The 23157-nt window shown below is 43.0% G+C and overlaps 2 protein-coding genes across 2 annotated transcripts; one reads left to right on the top strand and one right to left on the bottom strand.

Moving 5' to 3' along the window:
- The first annotated feature begins 67 nt into the window (after positions 1-67).
- On the top strand, positions 68-5194 carry LOC115108757 (large ribosomal subunit protein uL18-like). Its single transcript, XM_029633373.2, has 8 exons — positions 68-173; positions 837-906; positions 1072-1187; positions 1572-1706; positions 2365-2567; positions 3118-3295; positions 4665-4753; positions 5033-5194. Exons 1-8 carry the CDS (start codon positions 171-173, stop codon positions 5133-5135), a joined length of 897 nt encoding a protein of 298 aa, XP_029489233.2. The 5' UTR covers positions 68-170; the 3' UTR covers positions 5136-5194.
- Positions 5034-22028, bottom strand: LOC115108575 (divergent protein kinase domain 1A). The gene is made up of 8 exons (XM_029633090.2): positions 21636-22028; positions 21295-21393; positions 20818-20901; positions 8601-8735; positions 8327-8434; positions 7878-8054; positions 7368-7583; positions 5034-6984 (listed from the first exon to the last, which is right to left on the bottom strand). Exons 3-8 carry the CDS (start codon positions 20869-20871, stop codon positions 6388-6390), a joined length of 1287 nt encoding a protein of 428 aa, XP_029488950.1. The 5' UTR covers positions 20872-20901; positions 21295-21393; positions 21636-22028; the 3' UTR covers positions 5034-6387.
- Between the last annotated feature and the right edge of the window lie 1129 nt (positions 22029-23157).

Genomic DNA, 23157 nt, shown 5'->3' on the forward strand with positions numbered 1-23157 from the left:
ACCCTATACAGTAGAGGGCAGTGTAGCATTTGTCTTACTCTAAAGCTACATCCTGCTACACGCTATTTACGCAACATGCGCAATGCAAACTTCCTTTTTCTAATGCAGCGGAGTCAAATCCCCTGTCTTTGACTCCAGGCTCCTGGTTAAGGAGACAGAAAAGACTGAAAATGGTTAGTAAAACGCCAAAATATGTTCCTACATACATATATAAGACATCAGATATGTGTTGTGTGCAATCACATGTTTTAGATGTTTTTGAAAGCCATAGATGAAGATGGATTCCGTCCAGCTACCTCTCACGGGGATCTATCAAACGTGGCCTAATGGCCGCCTGAATCAATTCATGCTTCCCGTAGCTCTGTAGAGCTCTTCCTAGCGATTTGTTTACTTGGTCTGTAATCAAGTCCAGTGATGTGAATCGCTAATAAACATGTTTATAGTGTTGCCAAAGTCGGAGTAGGGTCGAAATTAAAACTTAGCCCGAGGCTAGTACTTATCACACCGGCTGGCTAGTAGAAAATGTGGTCAACTAGTTCGACATTTGGTGAAATTGTCTTTTCATATATCGCATGGCACAGATTTTGGACCGGGATAGGATAAGGTGGTCAGTGCCCCAAATCCATCCCTGTGCTGAACATCGCAAAGTAGTGCTAACTAACTGCTAGCTAGCCCATCAGCGAAGATGGGCCAAAGACTTGGTGTGACAATGTCTTGACAGTTTGGCCACATAAAATAAACTGTCAGTGCAGCATGTGTAACGTTAGGTCTACTTTGTGTGTTGAAAAGTAGTTAGGTAAGTTGACCGACATGCTAATTACGTTACTGTCTTATAGGGTTTTGTGAAAGTGGTGAAAAATAAGTCCTACTTCAAGAGGTACCAGGTCAAATTCAGGAGGAGGCGAGGTAAGGGATTTCTAAATTGTCAAAATTATTTGTTTTAGCACGTGATTGGAGTTGCAAGAATGCAAATGCCATGACTGTCCTGATATTTCCTTTCACACTAAAGACCCTATTCATTCCATTGATAAACCTCCATCTCACTGACTTTGGTATCCTTATTCTGCATAGAGGGAAAGACTGACTACTTCGCCCGTAAGCGCCTGGTCATCCAAGATAAGAACAAGTACAACACACCCAAATACAGGATGATTGTCCGCTTCTCCAACCGGGATATCGTCTGCCAGGTAAGATGGGGAAAATGTTGGAATTACCAGAATGGACAATCCATTTAGCAGAAACTTTTATCTAAAGCAGCTTTTGACAGTAACACATTCATCAGTAACACACATGTGGCCTGTTTGAGTCAAACCCACAACTCTGCCACCTGAGCACCATGCTCTAGTCCAGTTTAATCCACCTAGAAAAAAATGTGCAACTGTGTTCTCAGATCAATTCAACTAGATTGACCCCATCATTCTCACATGTCCCATGACGCTTTGATTTGAGTTAATCGGAGATGTCCCATACTATGAGGGGTTGGTTACCAGAAATCGGCGCAGTACACGCTTATGGCTTAAATGTTGTAGACTATATTGTCATTATTTCTTGTGTTATATGATTTGCTCCAGATTGCCTATGCCAAGATCGAGGGGGACATGATCGTGTGCGCTGCCTACTCCCACGAGCTGCCCAAGTACGGGATCGCCGTTGGTCTGACTAACTACGCAGCAGCCTACTGCACTGGTCTGCTGCTGGCCCGCAGGGTAAGATCAGCTCTCATACACCCCTGCTCTGACCTGATGGCTCCCTCCATAGTTTTGTTCAGTTTGCAGCACTATTAGCGAATGTGTATTCTATGTTTCTACCCCGTTAATGAAAGCTGTCTTTTCTCAACATTGCATGTGCCATTTACTTTCCTCAAACCTTGTTTAATCTTTTACACCTTGAACTAATTTCTAAGTTATTGACATAACTCTGGATCGTGTTCTGGATTGTTTGTTATAGAGATGCCATGATTCCCTGTATTACATGAAGTATGTCTGTTCTGCATTTCAATGGCCAAACAATCCTATTGAACCATGCATTTCTTTTTGCTCATTGTGAGAAATTGGCAGTTACAGGCGAAAGGCTACCTGTCCGTTTGACCTGATCCACTTGTTTAGCAACTGACTGTAATATAATATGACATTTAACAGACTTAGTCATATGTGCATACATTTCTACATTTGGATGAACATGGGAATGGAACCCACAATCTTGGCATTGCAAGCATGATGCTCTACCAACTGAGTCATACAGGACCTCTGCTTTAGCCACCTACGGTGTTTCTTGCTTGCTGAGCGAGAACACACTACCAATGTTGTCCGCTTGGCTTAATACTACAACAGATTTCTCTAATCCTGTTTTTGTCTTCCCCTCCAGCTGCTGAACAAGTTCGGCCTGGACAAGGTGTACGAGGGACAGGTGGAGGTCACTGGAGATGAGTTCAACGTGGAGAGCATCGACGGTCAGCCAGGTGCGTTCACCTGCTACCTGGATGCAGGGCTCGCCAGAACCAGCACTGGCAACAAGGTTTTCGGAGCCCTGAAGGGGGCTGTGGATGGAGGCCTGTCCATCCCCCACAGGTAATTACTTCCCTGGCTTAAGAACACGTTTTTGTAACCAGGGGCCGTATGTATCTAGTGTCTTGGCGTAAGACTGCTGATTTAGGAACAGTTCCCCCTGTCCACAATCTTATTCATTGTCATCGAAAAGGCAAAACTGATCCTAGATCAGCATTCCCACTCGAGGCACATGATGCATACATCCCCAGGTCAAGATTTGTTTGTAAGTCACACAGATCTGGGACTAGGCTAGTACTTCTGAAGTTGCCAGGATCTATGTGTTGCTTGATGATGATACACTTGAGGCTGAGCAAATTGTAGTTGGTCCTTCATTTGCCCAGGTTGATGTAACATGTCCTGTTTCAAGACGGGGCTGAGAGCAATATGAATCAGTAGTTTACCAGCCAGATGTTATGTTCTTGGTGTTCTGCAATCACTAATTTCATATGGCCTTAGTGAAACTATTGGTCTTAGTGCACTGCCTATAATCCTCAGTCAATATGACTGGGTCAGTAAGTCCCTTTCCGGCTGACATGGTCTTGTCCCCCCTTAACCCTTCCTTTCCCCCTAGCACTAAGCGCTTCCCTGGATATGATGCGGAGAGCAAAGAGTTCAATGCAGAGGTCCACCGCAAGCACATCATGGGTGTCAATGTGTCTGAGTACATGAGCTATCTGATGGAGGAGGATGAGGACGCATACAAGAAGCAGTTCTCTCGCTTCATCAAGAATGGTGTTGCCCCTGACACGGCAAGTTCAAAGTTCATACTGAACCCATTGTGATGTATCGGGAGGTGCCTGCAAATACATATATATTAGTTAAATTAGACCACAGCTGGATGGTTACGTGTTTATCTGCACTATTAGCCACTTGGGATTGTATCACACACCCAGTTCTACCCGGTTTTCACTGAACCAAACTAAACCTGAGCTAGCATGGGTTGCTACTACTGCTCTGTTAAATTCTTAGGCCTCATGCCTGTAAGCATGCTGGGGATCATATCAGCTTATGATGCAAATAAATTCTGAAGGGAAAGTTGTGCTGAATCCCAAACCAGTCCCTACCCCTTGGCCCTGCATTTGCGTGTTCACGGAGGAATATTTAAATGTAAAACACAATTGCGTCATTCAAGTCACCCGTGTGTCCTGAAGTTAATGGTTTAATTTAATTCCCTTGTCACTTAGGAAGTGTCCCTTGGAGTTGTCAGCAACACGTGACACCAGAGTGCCCTCAAAACGATTTGGTAGGGGCGAGGGCCTGGTTTGGGATTCTGTGTTAACTTACTGTCCATTGCTTCAATCTTATCAATGCTCTCTGATCTACAGGAGGGGATGGGGGTTGATTTGGAATTTTTCAAGTCTATGTAGTAACTGCTGCTTGATGATGATAGACTTGAGGCTGAGCAAATTGTAGTTGGTCCTTCATTTGCCCAAATTGATGTAATCAACGTTTCAAGACGGGGCTGAGAGCAGTACAGTTACTACATTTGTGTCATATGTACTAGTCCTAAAATACAACTGGCATCCAACTCATTCCTATCAACTGGATGTGTGAAAAGTAAAAACTATACTGCATCCAGCAGGAGCCTCTGTACTGTTGTGTTAATGTGTATTACATTTAAGTCATTTAGCAGACGCTCTTATCCAGAGCGACTTACAAATTGGTGCATTCACCTTATGACATCCAGTGGAACAGTAGTGCATCTAAATCTTTTAAGGGGGGGGGGGGGGGGGTGAGAGGGATTACTTTATCCTATCCTAGGTATTCCTTAAAGAGGTGGGGTTTCAGGTGTCTCCGGAAGGTGGTGATTGACTCCGCTGTCCTGGCGTCGTGAGGGAGTTTGTTCCACCATTGGGGGGCCAGAGCAGCGAACAGTTTTGACTGGGCTGAGCGGGAACTGTACTTCCTCAGTGGTAGGGAGGCGAGCAGGCCAGAGGTGGATGAACGCAGTGCCCTTGTTTGGGTGTAGGGCCTGATCAGAGCCTGGAGGTACTGAGGTGCCGTTCCCCTCACAGCTCCGTAGGCAAGCACCATGGTCTTGTAGCGGTGTATTTGGTCTGGAATGTACTTTTATTTACCCACTACATGGTACTATTGTTTGCCACACTTTTCTCACAGGTTCAGGAGATGTACAAAAAGGCCCATGCTGGCATTCGTAACAACCCAGTCCACGAAAAGAAGCCCAAGAAAGAAGTCAAGAAGAAGAGGCAAGTTGATGAGCAATTTTGGCTATTTTATATTGGAATGCAGTACTTACTACTGCATTGTTGGCTTTCATGCTGTTAGGACTAAAACCTGATGGTGAACTTTACTAGATGATCATGGTCCAAGTTGGGGTCAATTCCATTTCAATCTACCTCTTTGTATTTTAACACATTTCAGTTTACTTATTGCATTGTCCCCTGCCCTTGGCATTGTAGTCATGTTCCCTGACGTTGTTAAAATGCATCGTAATGTAATAATTCTGACATGTTTGTCTCCCCCAGGTGGAACCGTGCCAAGCTCTCTCTGGCCCAGAGGAAAGACCGCGTTGCTCAGAAGAAGGCCAGCTTCCTCAGGGCTCAGGAACAGGAGGCTGCCGACAGCTAAACTCTGGTCCTAATGATGTAGGGACAATTCTTTGTTCTAATAAATCTACAGAAAAAGAATATAGCCTCTGTCTGTTATTGGTTTATCCCTCTATTATAGGAGCTACTGTTTGAAGTGTTACCCATACTGTTTAAGTGGTTGAGATTGTGTAGAATTGGACATGGAACTGATTTACTTACTCCTGATTGAAAACCATCCACCAGGGATATTCAAATATGGACCTCAATCCAGTTTCACTGCTGATTTTTCATTTTTTCTAATCGGGAACTTATTTAGACCTGGGACACCAGGTGGGTGCAATTTAATCTGGTAGAACAAAAAACAATGCTGACCTAGCTTGATTTGAATACACCCGCTATAGACGGTGTTCAATGCAGATTTTAAATAGATGGAAGGAAAAGTTGACAATGGAATACAATTGGCATTGTTTGCTAGAAATGTACAGTCAGTCTAAACATTACACAAATTAAGGGGGAAATTAACCCAGTCCCCCTCAATTTGTAAAGCATTAACCGACGGTTTGATTGTCCCTCTATATACTGAAAAATAAACATTCAATGTCAATTGAAATGAATTCATTAGTCACTAATCTGGCTTTCACATGATTGAGCAGGGGTGCAGTCAGGTTAAAAACAAAAGGTCTATCGACTAGGGAGCCAGGCCCAGCCAATCAGTTTTTCCCCACAAAAGGGCTTTATTACAGACAGCTGATGAAATGGAGTAATTCTCTGGGTGGCTGGTCTCGGATGATCCCACAGGCGAATTAGCCGGATGTGGAGGTCCTGAGGCCGGTTTGATGTACTGCCAAATTCATTAAGACTGAGGCAGTTAATGGTAGAGAAATTTAGTCAATCCTCTGGCAACAGCGCTGTTGAACATTCCTGCAGTCAGCATGCCAATTGCATGCTTCCTCAACTTGAGGCGTTGTGTGATCAGTGGCCTTCTGTCCCCAGCACAAGGTGCACCTGTGTAATGATCATGCTGTTTTGTCAGGTGGATGGATTAACGCTCAAACATTTTTACACAATTTGAGAGATTTTTGTGTTTATGGAACATTTCTTGGTATCTTTTATTTCAACTCATGAAAAACGGAACCAACACTTTACATGTTGCGTTTATATTTTTGTTCATTATAGTTCCCTAAAAAGCATGAGGGGGCAGCAGTAGTGTTCATCTGTGTCCTGATTCTCCACCCTTTCCCAAAGTGTGGATTTACAATGGTAGAAACGCTGTTCCAATCAATACTTTCACCTCAGGAGTCCTTAGTGTGCGATATCTTTTTCCACAACAAGGTCTTCAGGTTGTTCAGTATAAGCGAGTGTTCCATCTCCATCTGTTCGGCCGAGCCCTTCAATGCTATACATGCATACAGCTGTTTCTCCAGCTCCTCCTGAATGTCAGCCGGCACCCCGTTCAGGAGGTAATCCTTCAGTGCGCCGCACGCCTTGGCCAGGTTGGGCTGCGTCACCTCTGGAGTACACCGGTGCTTGGTGAGGTCACAGGAAGTGCGACAGTCGGCACCGTACAGACAGTCCTCTTCCGTGTCGCACCGCCGCTCCCTCATGGCTTTCTGGAAGGTGGCCTCAGGGACAATGTGGCGAGTGTCCATCACCTTCAGGTCGTGGCGGTCGTTGTAACCGAAGCCGTCCGCGCTCACGTCACACATGAGGAAGGAGCCGAAGGTCCCGTGGAAGACATCCTCAACGAGCTCCAGGAGGCCGATGGAGATCTTGGCCTTGCGGGGCCAGGAGGGCGTGAACCACTGGTCCATGCTGCGTCGTACCCCCGCGGGGATCCACAGCTCCACCACCCAGGGCAGGCTGATGCCGTACAGGGGAGCATAGGGCACCTTCTCCATCACGTACAAGTTCAGAGAAAAAGGGAACAAGAGAGATGGGGGGGGGTATTGGAAGAGGCAGAGGAGAGAGCTGTGATGACTTTCAGGGGCGGCAGGGTTGGTTAGAATGTTGGACTAGTAACCGGAAGGTTGCAAGTTCAAGCCCCCGTGCTGACAAGGTACAAATCTGTCGTTCTGCCCCTGAACAGGCAGTTAACCCACTGTTCCTAGGCCGTCATTGAAAATAAGAATTTGTTCTTAACTGACTTGCCTAGTTAAATAAAGGTAAAATAAATAAATCACAAATACGCTCATGATTGCTAGATCATTTGTGTTGTCTGAAGAAAATAATCCCTGTTTTTATTCTTCATAAATGGGCATTCCTATTAGATTACCTTCTCCATCACATACAGGTCCCCACAGAAGCCCAGGAGCCTAGGGGTGTGCTCTCGGTCCTGCAGGACTATTGCTAGCAGAAACTCATTGAGCTGGAGAAGAGCCCACGTGGAGCGGGCCTCCGGCAAGGAGATGAGGCCATCTTTGTTGTAGTCGGCCACGGAGAAAACCAGGCTCACCAGGTCTGGAAGGTTGGCCTGTTCACCCACCTTGGTCTGGAGAGGAATAAAGGGTAAGAGATACCTTCGTAACAGAACTGCATTAATGAACACGCTAGCCACTAAAGTCATAACACACTAACAAAGATGGCAATAAATTACGTGAATGTGAATACTGTGACAAAATATCAATTAGCATTTATGAAATATTGGTGCCTTGATTATAAATGCATAATGTATGGATTATGAATGTGTTATGAAGACCTTCAAATAAGTGTTGCAGACATGAACCTATTAATAAAAGCTGGTAGTCTAATGAATCACACTGGGATGAGATGACAGTATTCTGACCTTGAGGTGGCTGAGAACCATCTCTTTGAACTTCTCCACGGAAGTTCCCTTGGTGGGCTTGTTGAAGGGCGATGCCTCCTTCCTGTGCTCCATCTCAGCTCCCAGGTTATAATGAGGAATCTCTTCCATTTGGCACTTAATCACCCCTTCTAGGTCCCCCCAGCCACCTGAGTACACCTGAGACACACATAGACCCACAACATGCTCGTGTTAGTTCTCAGACACAGAAGCACTGTAGCTCTAAACACTATGGGTGAATCTCAAAAGTCCTTCCTTGATTCCTCATGTCCTCTCTCCACACCACCTGCCCAATGTCAGAAGGAAGTGAGAAGCAGGTGGATTGGAGGAGAAGATCCTTGGATCTCCTCCAATGCTCTCCTTCCCTCTTACATTTTGGAAAGGAAAGACTTGAGATTTACCGTAGAACTAGAATCAGAGTCAGATCTGACCTGGTTGTTCGGCTTGGCAGAGAGACACTTCCCCAGGTACAGCGTGTCTTTTTCACACAGGCTTCTGCATGCCGAGCCGTCGATCACTCCTTTCCTGTACTTGTCACACTTGGATAAATAGACATGGTGTTGGTTTGTATAGTAACTCACAGGATGGTTTCAATACAATATGGAAGCTGACACTGGAATGCTGTATTTGAAGGAATAGTATATTTTTAACCAGTAGGAGGCTCCATCAATTTACTAATTTCATATAAGGAAATGGGGAACTCACTATGGAATTCTTGCACTCATGTCCACGACATAGCTCTGAGTAGGATGAGTACTCCACATACACCACCCAGCTACCCACAAACACTGCCAGCCACGAGAAGAACAGATACTTCATGTGCAGGTAGGAGAATCGGGCCTGAAACAGAGAGAGCAAGGGAGTGAGGGAGAGAGTAGATAATGAGATAGAGGGGGCGAGAGAGCTGTGATGACTTTCATTACATAAGATCATGATCAGAATACATAAATGGGCATTCCTATTCGAAGAGTTGAGGTGGAACAGCCTCCTTTATGATACATGAACAGAACTTGACCCAGATATAGTGAGACTGAAGACGTGTAAACAGCATTTGGTTAATGTGAGTTTGATTATCTACATGAGTAAATATCATGGAATGTAGAAAATGTATGATAGGTATGCTAAATATTGCCCCACATTTATGTTGCAATAACGATAAATCATATTACCAAGAAAGCAGGAATGTCAGCACTAAAGGGATTTCCAGTCATTTCCATAAACAGGCTGGTCTAGTACCACTAGTGTAGTTATCCAATGAATGAATGAATGAATAGCTCCTTCACTGGGGTGCATAATGAAATATGAAAGTTTAACTGAGATTCAGTATGATAACAATTCTGCAGAATAGATGAGGTGAGAGATTAACAGATAACACACTAACATAATTTGCGCTAAAACAGGGTCAGGTTGTGAGACATGAAGATTCATAGAAAAACCAGATTCAAAACGACACTTCCTCAAAAACTAATGTCAATTTAGATTTGAGTGGGTTTCAACAGAATGCATTTCGAATGCATTGCTGTGCCAGAAAATCCTACCTTTCTCCATGTTCCTCAGGAACTAACAGCAAACAGATCCATTTGAAATCTAAATGCCACTCAATGAAATTTGGCCGGATTGCCGTAAATCCCAGACCCCTCGTGGCTTGACATTCTCTAATCAGACATCGTAAACCTGTTTACTGTGTTATTCCTCTCCAGAAGGGCTGGGTGATCTTGTAAAATGTATAACACGTGAAAGGAATAATAACTATTGTTATTGAGAGGGAGAGCATGAGAGAGAAACAGAGTGTGCTTGGGGACAGGGAGTCGATACAGCCATAGGGCTCTGGTAAAATGAAGTGCACTATATAAGGAATAGGGTGTCATTTGGTACATAGCCAGTGACAGACAAAGGAGGGAGGAGGGGTGAGGCCTTCTGTCTTGTTCCCAGTGTCTGTTGCGCCTGCATCTATGCTTGTTGTAGTCTAGCAACCATCTGTGAGAACAGACCATGTGACTCGTTCTTCCTAGACCGACTTGACCACTGCAACAGAGAGAACAATAAATCACTGAACTGAGGTGGGTCATATAATGAGGGGGGAGAGCGAGAGACATATCTATATATTCTGTACGAGCCAGCATTGAGTCAATCATGCAATTTCATGTGATCCCATATAGTGGCTTGCGAAAGTATTCACCCCCTTGGCATTTTTCCTATTTTGTTGCTTTAGAACCTGGAATTAAAATAGATTTTTTGGGGGGTTTGTATCATTTGATTTACACAACATGCATTTACACAACTATCTACAACATATTACAGTCCTTCATTAAACATAATTCTGCTCACTGCTATAACAGCACATTCATGTACACTATATATGAAATTATTCTAATTAGAGAGCAATTGATGGAGAAACAGGCCTTAAATTGGGATATACATGGGTAGTTGCCTATAGAGGGCCTTGTGGAGTACAGTAATACTTCATTATTACAATGACTATTGATTATGAGCTCTGTAATCAAACACCAATGTTTTTCTGTGGTAACACATGGTTAGTTACAGGCAGACAGCTACTGTACAATCTTTATCCTTTTTGACACTCCAAATTGTTATTGCCTTTTGATAACATGTTCTTCCTGATTCATAATTCTAAATGGACTATCTTAATGTTCTCAGTAGATCAATAATGGCATTACTTCAACACAGAAAGCTGGCTGAGTGGAGGAATAACATACATTCAGAAACACTTTCTATTCCATCTATTAATAATGACTATGTCCAATGTTTGACAGTGATGGACTCCCCTAGCCTCTCCCTCTTTCAGTTCCAATTTGCTTTATTGACATGACTGTCTCTCTGTATCTCTTCTGTGCAATTCTCAACTTAATACAGTACTTTGAGTGCCAATCTCAATTTCTCCCTCTATTCCATGTTGTGATGCTGTGTGTGGATCTATAACCACTTCTTACTCAATTCCCACATTTCATTACCGTCCAATGACTATGGACAGTGATTAACCGACATGATTGTGAGTAAAGGTGAACTCTTGCATCGTCTTTGCCCAGCACAATACCACTTTCTAAAGATGAACCCTTTACGCAAATGAGGAAAAGCGAGTCCCTGTTTTCTGAATTGGATTTCTATAAGAACTCTGTTATTAGTGATGATGCATAAGACTGGGACTTGACAGATGTGCATTCCCTTCATCTTCCACCCACCCTCTTTCACTGACTCTTCTGAAATCAATTTAGCCCTTCAGTCTGTATCCATCTCGCTCTCTAATCTAATCCTTCTCTCTCTATTCAATGGACCTCTTACTGTAATGTCAGTCCATTACTCTCCTCTTTTGTCTTTGTCATCTCAGTGTTGAGAGCTGTGGAGTCTATTTTTTATTTTACCTTTATTTAACTAAGCAAGTCAGTTAAGAACAAATTCTTATTTTCAACGACGGCCTAGGAACAGTGGGTTAACTGCCTTGTTCAGGGGCAGAACGACAGATTTGTACCTTGTCAGCTCGGGGATTTGATCTTGCAACCTTTCGGTTACTAGTACAACGCTCTAGGCTACGCTGCCGCTCCTGACTAGTCACAAGTCACTTCTCTATTGTGACTGCAGGTCCAGAGCAACCGCTTTTTAGCATATATCTCTCCCCACAGCCCAACCTCATTCTGTGGTCCTAGACCTGGACGGTGGTTGGAGCAGCTAGAGGTCAAAGAGCTGGAATCTCGGTTAACCCTTTTGTGCTTAGATTTTTCCATACTTGTGGGAAGAGTTGGTGCTTTCCAGATAAGTGTTCTCCCAGCCGTAGTGCCTTGATATTAAACCTAAAATATTCAGCATTCCACAGGACCGACAACTGCTCAGAGTGTCATTTACAACAGCATGGTGTCTAGTGTAGTCCATCTCTACATGCAGGCTGATCTCTGCCTCGGTCTCTCAGAGAACCAGATACACTTGACTTGGGAGGTGTGCCACAAAATACGATTAGTGCCAGGCTAATAACATAATCTGTAGCTTTCCTTGTAATTTCTCTGTGGCATTCCCTGGTCAAGTAATCTGAAGACCTCATACACTTGACTTTACACTGAGCGAACAAAACATTATGAACACCTGCTCTTTCCATGACATAGCTTTCACCTGGTCAGTCTATGGTCCCTTATTGATGTAACTTGTTAATTCCACTTCAATCAGTGTAGATGAAGGGGAGGAGACAGGTTAAATAATGATTTTTAAACCTTGAAACAATTGAGACATGGATTGCGAATGTGTGCCATTCAGAGGGTTAATGGGCAAGATAAAGAATGTAAGTGCCTTTGAACGGGGTACGGTATTAGCTACCAGGCGCATTGGTTTGAGTCAAGAACTCCAACGCTGCTGGGTTTTTCATGCTCAACAGTTTCCTGTATGTATCAAGAATGGTCTACAACCCAAAGGACTTCCAGCCAACTTGACACAACTGTGGGAAGCATTGGACTCAACATGGGCCAGTATCCATGCCCCAACGAATTGAGGATGTTCTGAGGGCAAAAAGGGAGTGCAACTCAATATTAGGAAGGTGTTCTTAATGTTTGGTATACTCAGTGTACTGTATATACTGTATGTTTAGAGTGAGCATAAATCGGTAGGTGTCCTAGTACTTTCCCAGTGTTTTTTTTACAAACCTAAACTGAAAGAACTAATCTCGATTAACCCAGAACTAAAGTATTGCGTAATTGGTCAGAGGCTCGATGACGTTCAGGGTCCATTTGTGGGAAGACAGAAAGAGTATCAGAACTGAAACAAAGAGCTCCACCCTCTCTCTTTGCAAGTTGCGGGCAAGTCTATTGCCAAATGTTCCCTCCCCTTTCGAAATTCGAAAAAGATGCTAACACCTGTGAAACCAAGATTAGTCCAAAGCACCGGAACTAATGCTGCTCGTTATCTCACGCATGCCATTGTACAAATCATGACAGATCTACAGTAACATTTATGTTTACGTAGTCTGTCCATGAGAGACTAAGAGAACTGCTACAAAGCAGCATGACCACACAAACAATACACTGTGTTCCATATTGATTCTTGCGTAGGTAGGTGCTGTAAATTGCATCCAACTGCAAAGTCATTATAGATAACACTCTGAAGGAAAAGAAATATGTGGTTGTTCTTTAAAAATCAATGTTTTGAGGGCTTTCATTTGAACTGTGATTATGCATTTCTCACTCCTATACAGGATCCCATAGGCTGCTGGTGGGGAAAGAGCAAGGCTACGTCCCAAATGGCTCCCTATATAATGCAAATAGTGCCCTATGGGCCCTGGTAGAAAATAGGGTGCCATTTGGGATGCACTGAGTGTGATATCGCTCTGAGCCTGCACAATGCACACAGCAAATAGTAATGACACCTCCTTCCTTTAGAGACTTGGAGTCCTGGGAGGAAGAGATGGATGCTGGGACAGATGAGTTACTGGTGCGTAACTCCTATGAGAGAGAGGGAGATGCAAGCAGAGAGTTTACACAGGTGGTACAAAAAGAAGCTCTCACCAGGAAACATCTTCCACGCTTGATGATTCCCATGTGTGTGCACTGTGCATAAGCCTATTAGTGTTCCCCATCTAGAATATTAGGGAGGGAAATGGTTTGCTTTTGTCTGTGACCCAATCTTTTAATTCTCCCTCTCCATCCATCCCTGCTTCATCTCCCCTCTCTCTCTCTCCCTTTCATCTCCTCTCTGTCTCTCCCCTTCATCTCCTCTCTCTCATCTCTATCCCTCGCAAGGCAGTTATCCCACTGTTCCCCAGGCGCCGATGACGTGGATGTCAATTAAGGCAGCCCCCTGCACATCTCTGATTCAGAGGGGTTGGCTTAAATGCGGAAGACACATTTCAGTTGAATGCATTCAGTTGTACAACTGACTAGGTATCCCCCTTTCCTCTCCCTGTTCATATGTCCCTCCCTCATCTCTCTATCCCGCTTTCTCTCTCCCCCATCTCTCCATATATCTCTCTCTTTCCATTTCTCTCTCTTCACAGCTGGAGAGAGTGCCCATTAGAGAGGACTAGCTTTATGATCATGAATAATGGATGAGTGGTGAGCAGGGCTGCAAAACAAGTGTCAGCATAGAAATGGATCAAGAGCAGAGAACATTTCTATCTTCTCTCCCTGTGTATATGGATGCCAAAGAGCCATTTCAGGTCACAAATAACAAGTGCTTTGTCCATGTATTTGTTGTGCATCCTTAAGTTGCATGGACTCAATATCTGGACCTCTGCTCGGTGTCAATTAAAAAGGCTGGACTGTAGTTAGGGTTAGTTAGACTATAGTCCCAGCACACCAGTGGTCTCTGTGTGTCGGTTGAAATGTTGGTATCTCCAGCATGTTTCAGACATAATATGTAGGGGATAATCAATTACACTTTCTGCAGTTCCTTCTAAGGAAATAAAACCCAAGGCCTGGTGGGATGCATGATTATTTAGTGGCTAAACAATGGCTAAGGCTGTGTCCCTTTATAGTGCACCACTTTTGACCCGGGATCTTAGGGCAAAGGTAGTGCCCTATAATGACTCTTTCCGCCCTTCCCATCCACACACCCCATTACATCACCACAGCTCTGATTACAGCTGGTAATTAATAACAAGCAGTCACAACAGCCAGGATCAATGCTGCCTCATTAGCTGTGTTTTAGGGCTCCATCCCCTTTATAGTGCACATCTTTCTACAAAAACACTATATAGGGAATATGGTGCCTTTTGGGAATCACACACTCTCTATTTGTGTGCCTGGTGCAGGCTCTGGGAGATGTAACACGGTCTCTGTCTGTCTGTGCTATGTGCAGGAGCTACGCGCTGCCTGGTTGAGCGGACTCATCCCAGTCCCAAGTCGGACAGCAGGCAATAAGAAAGACGCCACCTCTCCCTCCTGGTCGAGGACACACCCTCCTGGTCGAGGACACACCCCAATCCCCACACTGACTCAACACTGCGACAATAACACTACATGTTAACAGCAGATTTTGGGCCAGTTGTTCACTTTTCACTTACATACTGTGTAGATACATATGACATGTTCATGGTCTGTTGTAAGTTACAGTCTCCTAACATACAAGCATACAAAAATACACAGCCTTGCTCTCTCTTCCTCACATATGCGCGCGCACACACAAACAAGCACACACGCGCGCAAACAATCACGCAAACCTACACACACGCACAGAATAGCAGAAGTTGCCACAACAACTTAACACATTGCTTTTTAGCTCTCCTCTTGTGTCACAGGACAAAGTGACATGTCAATAGCATTTAATTCTGACTTCCTGCTCTTCTGCTCCAGATTAGTTCATCAGTTCAGCCTATCGAGCATGTCCAAAATACAAATTAAGTTTACACCTAAGGAGAGTGGGGTGGGAAGAAAATACTAACCAGCTAAATGCTGCATCTTAAGTAATATTGATTAAATTAGGCTCCCACCATGTCCTCTGGGACAAGCTTAGACCTCAAACAGTGGTTTGTGAACACATGCTGATAGATTCATGCACTGAAGAGCATGGAGAGGAGGTGATATGGGAGAGAATGGAGAGATGAGAGCACGCAGGTGTTCCCCCGAGGAGAGAGAGTTGTGGAAAGATGAGTTGACAAACAGCTCCTCCTTAAACCTCCCCACATCTGAGTTTAACTGACTAAAATGTAGGTAACCAAATCTTCCAGAAACATACCATTTAAAACTTTGAATAATTTGCTCTGTTCTGGGCATGTGTGTTCTAGTTAGCAGTGTCAAACTGTGCCAACATCAAATAAGATGATCAGCATCGTCATCATATCCCCCTATTGCACATACTGACACAGTTCCTCATATTCAGGCTCGGGCCACAGGGGTACATCAGACCTGGTTCTCTCTCTTACTTCACAGGGACAAAACCAGTGGGTGGGCAATGGACATCGGTCATTTTATTTTTTAAATTGCCATACAAAAATACAGCAGTGCCTGATCTCACATGTTCACACTGTGTTAAATAGGTGACAAATCACAACAGACACGTTTCTAGGCTACCCATATTAAAATGTGCAGCCAGGGCTACGTGTTTGGTGATCTCAACTATGGCTTTCACAAAGGCCCATAGGGCTTTGGTCAAAAGTAGTGCACGATATAGCGAATAGGGTGCCATTTGGGATGAGTCATTCCCAGGGTCTAACTCTGGTGGTAAAGGACTCAAGGAGCATTGGATGTCAGATCTGGATGACTGGGTACAATAAACTGGACCCAGCATGGCAGGATTACCCTGTCTCCTGACAGACAGACAGGATCCATGGAGCAGTTTTATCTCGGCTGGACCACTGAGCTCTGCACCCCCTGACAACCATGGCCTTCCACAGTATGTAGCCTATGTGGAGATTCAATTTTGGACGACTGTGATAACTTCCGCCACACGCAGTGCAATGTCTGACACTATTACGAGTAAGTCGGAAAGCAGACCCAACTGTAGACAATACGTCTTTTGATGCTCAGGATTTGTTGAATGTTTTGTGGAACGATTTGTAATCTCTCATGGCTGTTTACGCAAGATTTTTGGTCTGGTTTAATGAGATTAAATTACTTGTGACATTCTGGGAAATTCTGTAGGCTACGGGGAGTACAATTTTAAACAGTGCTCTGCAGAGATAAAACAATCACAAGGAATCCATATCTCCAAGTAGGACATCTGCTTGGGGTTTTATTTACAGTTGAAGTCGTAAGCTTACATACACCTTTGCCAAATACATTTAAACTCGGTTTCACAACTCTTAACATTCAATCCTAGTAAAACTTCCCTGTATTAGGTCAGTTAGGATCACCACTTTATTTTAAGAATGTAAAATGTCAGAATAATAGTAGAGAGAATGATTTATGTCAGCTTGTATTTCTTTCATCACATTCCCAGTGGGTCAGAAGTTTACATACACTGAATTAGTACTTGGCAGCATTGCCTTTAAATTGTTTAACTTGGGTCAAACATTTCAGGTAGCCTTCCACAAGCTTCCCACAACAAGTTGGGTGAATTTTGGCCCATTCCTCCTGACAGATCTGGTGTAACTGAGTCAGGTTTGTAGGCCTCCTTGCTCGCACACACTTTTTCAGTTCTGCCCACAAATTTTCTATAGGATTGAGGTTAGGGCTTTGTGATGGCCACTCAAATACCTTGACTTTGTTGTCCTTAAGCCATTTTGCCACAACTTTGGAAGTATGCTTGGGGTCATTGTCCATTTGGAAGACCCATTTGCGACAAAGTTTGAACTTTCTGACTGATGTCTTGATGATGCTTCAATATATCCACATAATTTTCCTACCTCATGATGCCATCTATTTTGTGAAGTGCACCAGGCCCTCCTGTAGCAAAGCACCCCCCCCCCCCCCCCCCCCAACAACAATGCTGCCACCCCTGTGCTTCACGGTTGGGATGGTGTTCTTCGGCTTGCAAGCCTCCCCCTTCTTCCTACAAACATAACCATCATTATGGCCAAACATTTGTATTTTTGTTTCATCAGACCAGAGGACATTTCTCCAAAAAGTACGATCTTTGTCCCCATGTGCAGTTCAAACCGTAGTCTGGCTTTTTTTTGGAGCAGTGGCTTCTTCCTTGCTGAGCGGCCTTTCAGGTTATGCCGATTTAGGGTTTGTTTTACTGTGGATATAGATACTTTTGTACCGGTTTCCTCCAGCATCTTCACAAGGTCATTTAATGTTGTTCTGGGATTGAACGTGTCTCCTTCCTGACTGGTATGACGGCTGCATGATCCCATGGTGTTTATACTTGCGTACTATTGTTTGTACAGATGAACGTGGTACCTTCAGGCGTTTGGAAATTGCTCCCATGGATGAACCAGACTTGTGGAGGTCTACCATTTTTTTATGAGGTCTTGTCTGATTTCTTTTGATTTTCCCATGATGTTAAGCAAAGAGGCACTGAGTTTGAAGGTAGGCCTTGAAATACATCCACAGGAACACCTCCAATTGACTCAAATGATGTCAATTCGCCTATCAGAAGCTTGTAAAGCCATTCCATAATTTTCTGGAATTTTCCAAGCTGTTTAATGGCACAATCAGCTTAGTGTATGTAAGTTGACCCATTGGGATTGTGATACAGTGAGTTAAGTGAAATAATCTGTCTGTAAACAATTGTTGGAAAAATGACTTGTGTCATGCAGAAAGTAGATGTCCTAACTGCCTTGCCAGAACTATAGTTTGTTAACAAGAAATGTGTTGAGTGGTTGAAAAATGAGTTTTAATGACTCCAACCTAAGTGTATGTAAACTTCCGACTTCATCTGTATGTATGTATGAAATCGGCATGTCTTACTGGAGCGACCAACCGGCGAGTGACGGTGTACCATCATGTTATGACCTCATTAGGAAGATGCAGAGTGGCCTGGAAAAACCTCCGTGGGACTAAGATGGCAGACACACACACACTCCCCCTTGTGACTGCTGTCACTTTTCACTTACATGGCTACTCACACAGCGGTGTGAAGGAAAAACAGGCACAAAACAAAAACGCAGCTCAGAATGTGTCTCTTGGCTGAACAAAACAGACAGATGAGATGACGAGACCAGGGTTTTTGATTCCGGCTGTAAAATAAATTATATTTTTAATAGATATGTTGATCACTGGGGGAAAAAATAGCTACAAACATGAACCATATCTAACTAAAAAAAAAAAAGTTGGGCTCTATAAGTTGCAGTAAAACACCACTCGCATTGTAAAGGTTGGATCTCCTACATGGTCTACACCGTTTTTCTCAGCTTTCCAAGTAGATTCAGAAAGTATTCAGACCCCTTGACTTTATCCATATTTTTTTACATTTAGTTTCCCCCCCCCTCAATCTACACACAATACAAAATTCTGACAAAGCAAAAACAGGATGACATTTTTGCTAATGTATAAAAATAAATAAAAAGATGACAAGTTGTCCTTTAAAGTTCATGTGGATAATCTTGTGACAAGCTTTAACTGAAATGTTGTTTTTTCGTAATAAGGCTTGCTTCCCGCTTATGGCTAGAAAGAAGCTTGTTCAGGCCACTTTTCTCTCTGTAATTGATTATGGTGACTTGTGTATATGCATGCAGCCTCCTCCGTCTTACAGAGACTGGACTCTTTATCATGCATCATTGCGCTTTATTACAAATGCCAAGTCACTCACCCACCATTGCACCAAATTGGACCTCACTTTATATGCGTAGAAAGATACAAATGTACGTGTTCATCTACAAAGCCCTTTTGGGTAAACTCCCTCTTTACCTTTGTAGTCTGGTCTCCTTCACCACCAGCAGTTACCAGACCCGTCTGCTAGGTGGTTGCTACTTAAAGTCCCCAGGACATTCACAGTATGAGGCAAGACTGCCTTCTCTTCTTGTGCATCAGACGCATGGAATAATCTACAATCCATGCTTCATCCAGATATGCAAGTGTCACTGAATGAATTTAAAATACTGATGGGAGACTGTTACAGAGGAGTGTAAATGTTTTTTTTTTTAGGCTGGATCATGTTGTTGTATGTTTTAATTATGTAATGGACTGATTGTTGCTGCCTTCTTGGCCAGGTCTCCCTTGAAAAAAAGAGACTCTCGGTCTCAATGGGCTTTTCCTGTTTAAATAAAGGTTAAATAAAATTAAAAATACAGGACCTATATACTAGACAGAGGAAAGCCCCAAAAATTGTCAAAGACTCCAGTCACCCAAGTCACCCAAGTCTAGCATCAAAAGGCTCCTTAACAGCTTCTACCCCAAGCCATAAGATTGCTGAACAATTAATAAAATGGCCACACAGACTATTTCCATTGTCCCCCCCCTCCCATTGACACGGTAATGGTATCCCCTGTATGTAGCCTCATTATTGTACTGTGTTACTTTTTTACTTTTGTTTATTTGGTCAATATTTTCTTAAACACTTTCTTGAATGGCACTGTTGGTTAAGGGCTTTTAAGTTAGCATTTCATGGTAAGGTCTAGGTGTAGACCTGTTGTATTTGGCGCATGTGACAAAGTTTGATTTGATTTGATCAAGTTGGTAGAAACATCAAGGATGATCAATGGAAAGGATTTTTGAAATGGAAAACATTTTTGGAAAACATTTTTGAAATGTTTTATCCATTTTAGAATAAGGCAGTAACGTAACAAAATGTGGAATAAGTGAAAGGGTCTCGATACTTTCCAAATACACTGTATACTAAGTGTACAAAACATTATGAACACCTGGTCTTTCCATGACATCGACTGACCAGGTGAAAGCTATGATCCCTTACTGATGTCACTTAATGAAGGGGAGGAGATGGGTTAAAGAAGGATTTTTAAGCCTTGAGGCAATTGAAACATGGACTGTGTATGAAATTCAGAGAGTGAATGGGCAACACAAAATATTTAAGTGCCTTTAAACGGGGTATGGTAGTAGGTTCCAGGTGAACTGGTTTGTGTCAACAACATTAGAATTTTAGAATTCAACAACAATTTTTCAACAACATTACAACATTAGAATGCAAAGAAAAACATTATCTAGCAGTCCTTGGGATTGAATGCAGTGCTCTCATCCATGGAAAAATACCTTGTGTATCCTCCTGTCTTGTGTGAAAGCTGGATGATCCCTGTTGCTACAGAAACGGTGAGTGCCTACTGAATTGGGCCAATGACTACGGCTCTTGGGCATCGACAGAGCAAGTACGCTATTGGAAATGAAATAGGATCAATCCAATACTCAAAGAAACAGTTGTATCAGAAACAACAGCCTCAATAATGGCAATGACAACCATATAAAGGCCAAAATGACAATTTACCGAAGATTAAAATATTGCAAATAATGTATATGAAATCGTGTCCAAAAGAGCCTTATAATGTTCAAAGTAGCCTACCATACAGGAACATGAATAATCCCAACTGTCCAATAGTGAATAGGTGATTGTCCGATCACGATAAAGTATAGGAAAGATTTCCCACTGGGTTTACCTGTATGTAGATAGGCTTCCTCAGCCAGACCCATGAAAACAGACCTCTTGCCATGGCAAATAGAGCACATCTCACAACACTAACCTGCCAGAGGAAGAAATCACAATAAGAAGCGAAACATAGAAATCGAATCTCGTCTTCTGCACAATTATTCTGCCTTCTTGTGTAGCAATAATTAACCACAGTGTGTACAAATAATAACAGTCCATTTCACCAAATCCTTTCTCATCCTCCGTCAAATAAGCTCTTCCTTGGAAGTGCGCTTTCAGTGCTGCAAAATAGCAGCCACTTGAACGCTGCAGTACTCTGCCCACGAGACAGAGTAGGAGGGGATTGTATAGGAAAAGGGGTCCTTGATAAAGGCGTATAGATTACAATACTGTCACAACACAAATGTTAAAGGCCCAGTGCAGTAAAAAACGTGATTTATCTAAGTTTTGTAATATTTCCACATAGTGACGTTGAAATAATACTTACAATTTTGAAAATGATGATAATGCTCCTTTAGTGTAAGAGCTGGTTGAAAAAACTGCATGACATTTCAGCCTGCTTTAGTGGGATGGAGTTTTGTCCTGCCTGGAGACATCACCAAGCGGTAAATTAGTTAATAGACCAATAAGAAAGAGAGTTCCAAAACTCTGCCAAAAACGACTGTTTTTCAGTTTTCCCCTCGCAAAATTCTTGCTTGAGAAATTGGTCTTTGCTAAGAAACGATTGTTGTTTGTTTTCAATTAAAATGGTCAAAAACAACCACAGTGATGTACTTAATTGTTAACCAGAAATGATTTGTTATAGAGATAAAAACGTCTGCTTTGTACCTTTAAAGAAAAGCTGTTCGGTAGACTGCTACTGTGTACTACTGTATCTGTCTAAACAGCACACAGACAAAGTTGTCAAATAGTTTCTATACCGTCTTTGGTCTTACTAAAACGGTTACAAAGAAACACGCGCGTTCTATGATTTTACGTCAGTTAATCATGAAGCAGAGCGCAGGATTCCTATCATGTTGTAAAACAACACCACTTCATCCAGCATGTAGAGAGAATTGTGGAGTGAGTGGCAGGCGAGCTTGATTGTATTAACTCTTCCCACCTATGTTATTTAGACTTTATGTTGAACCGCACCATGTCCACCGATTAACCAAACAGGTAAGAGCAGCACATAACGAAGTAACTAAGCAACTGCCTCCGAACAAGCCATCTACTTACTGGTGGCTAACTAACATAAGCTAGCTAGCTAACAAACGTGCTAGTTAACGTTAGCTAAAATGCTAACCAACTGTAATATGTCGCTGACTTTGGTGTTATTGTTGCCTTACCTCTAAAGTTTGGTGTACATACAGTGCCTTGCGAAAGTATTCGGCCCCCTTGAACTTTGCGACCTTTTGCCACATTTCAGGCTTTAAACAAAGATATAAAACTGTATTTTTTTGTGAAGAATCAACAACAAGTGGGACACAATCATGAAGTGGAACGACATTTATTGGATATTTCAAACTTTTTTAACAAATCAAAAACTGAAAAATTGGGCGTGCAAAATTATTCAGCCCCTTTACTTTCAGTGCAGCAAACTCTCTCCAGAAGTTCAGTGAGGATCTCTGAATGATCCAATGTTGACCTAAATGACTAATGATGATAAATACAATCCACCTGTGTGTAATCAAGTCTCCGTATAAATGCACCTGCACTGTGATAGTCTCAGAGGTCTGTTAAAAGCGCAGAGAGCATCATGAAGAACAAGGAACACACCAGGCAGGTCCGAGATACTGTTGTGAAGAAGTTTAAAGCCGGATTTGGATACAAAAAGATTTCCCAAGCTTTAAACATCCCAAGGAGCACTGTGCAAGCGATAATATTGAAATGGAAGGAGTATCAGACCACTGCAAATCTACCAAGACCTGGCCGTCCCTCTAAACGTTCAGCTCATACAAGGAGAAGACTGATCAGAGATGCAGCCAAGAGGCCCATGATCACTCTGGATGAACTGCAGAGATCTACAGCTGAGGTGGGGGAAACTGTCCATAGGACAACAATCAGTGGTATATTGCACAAATCTGGCCTTTATGGAAGAGTGGCAAGAAGAAAGCCATTTCTTAAAGATATCCATAAAAAGTGTTGTTTAAAGTTTGCCACAAGCCACCTGGGAGACACACCAAACATGTGGAAGAAGGTGCTTTGGTCAGATGAAACCAAAATGGAACTTTTTGGCAACAATGCAAAACGTTATGTTTGGCGTAAAAGCAACACAGCTCATCACCCTGAACACACCATCCCCACTGTCAAACATGGTGGTGGCAGCATCATGGTTTGGGCCTGCTTTTCTTCAGCAGGGACAGGGAAG

This window comes from Oncorhynchus nerka, linkage group LG24 (genome assembly GCF_034236695.1).
Source record: "Oncorhynchus nerka isolate Pitt River linkage group LG24, Oner_Uvic_2.0, whole genome shotgun sequence".
In the NCBI taxonomy this organism is placed as follows: domain Eukaryota; kingdom Metazoa; phylum Chordata; class Actinopteri; order Salmoniformes; family Salmonidae; genus Oncorhynchus; species Oncorhynchus nerka.

Excerpts from the sequence above, each read along its gene's own strand:
- LOC115108757 (XM_029633373.2), top strand. Across the intron at positions 1,188-1,571 it reads ACCGGGATATCGTCTGCCAG|ATTGCCTATGCCAAGATCGA; the intron begins GTAAGATGGGGA and ends GATTTGCTCCAG. Across the intron at positions 1,707-2,364 it reads GTCTGCTGCTGGCCCGCAGG|CTGCTGAACAAGTTCGGCCT; the intron begins GTAAGATCAGCT and ends CTTCCCCTCCAG.
- LOC115108575 (XM_029633090.2), bottom strand. The coding sequence starts at position 20,871 with ATGGCAAGAGGTCTGTTTTCATGGGTCTGGCTGAGGAAGCCTATCTAC. Across the intron at positions 8,736-20,817 it reads GGAAGCCTATCTACATACAG|GCCCGATTCTCCTACCTGCA; the intron begins GTAAACCCAGTG and ends TCTCTGTTTCAG. Across the intron at positions 7,584-7,877 it reads TGGTTCTCAGCCACCTCAAG|ACCAAGGTGGGTGAACAGGC; the intron begins GTCAGAATACTG and ends ATTCCTCTCCAG.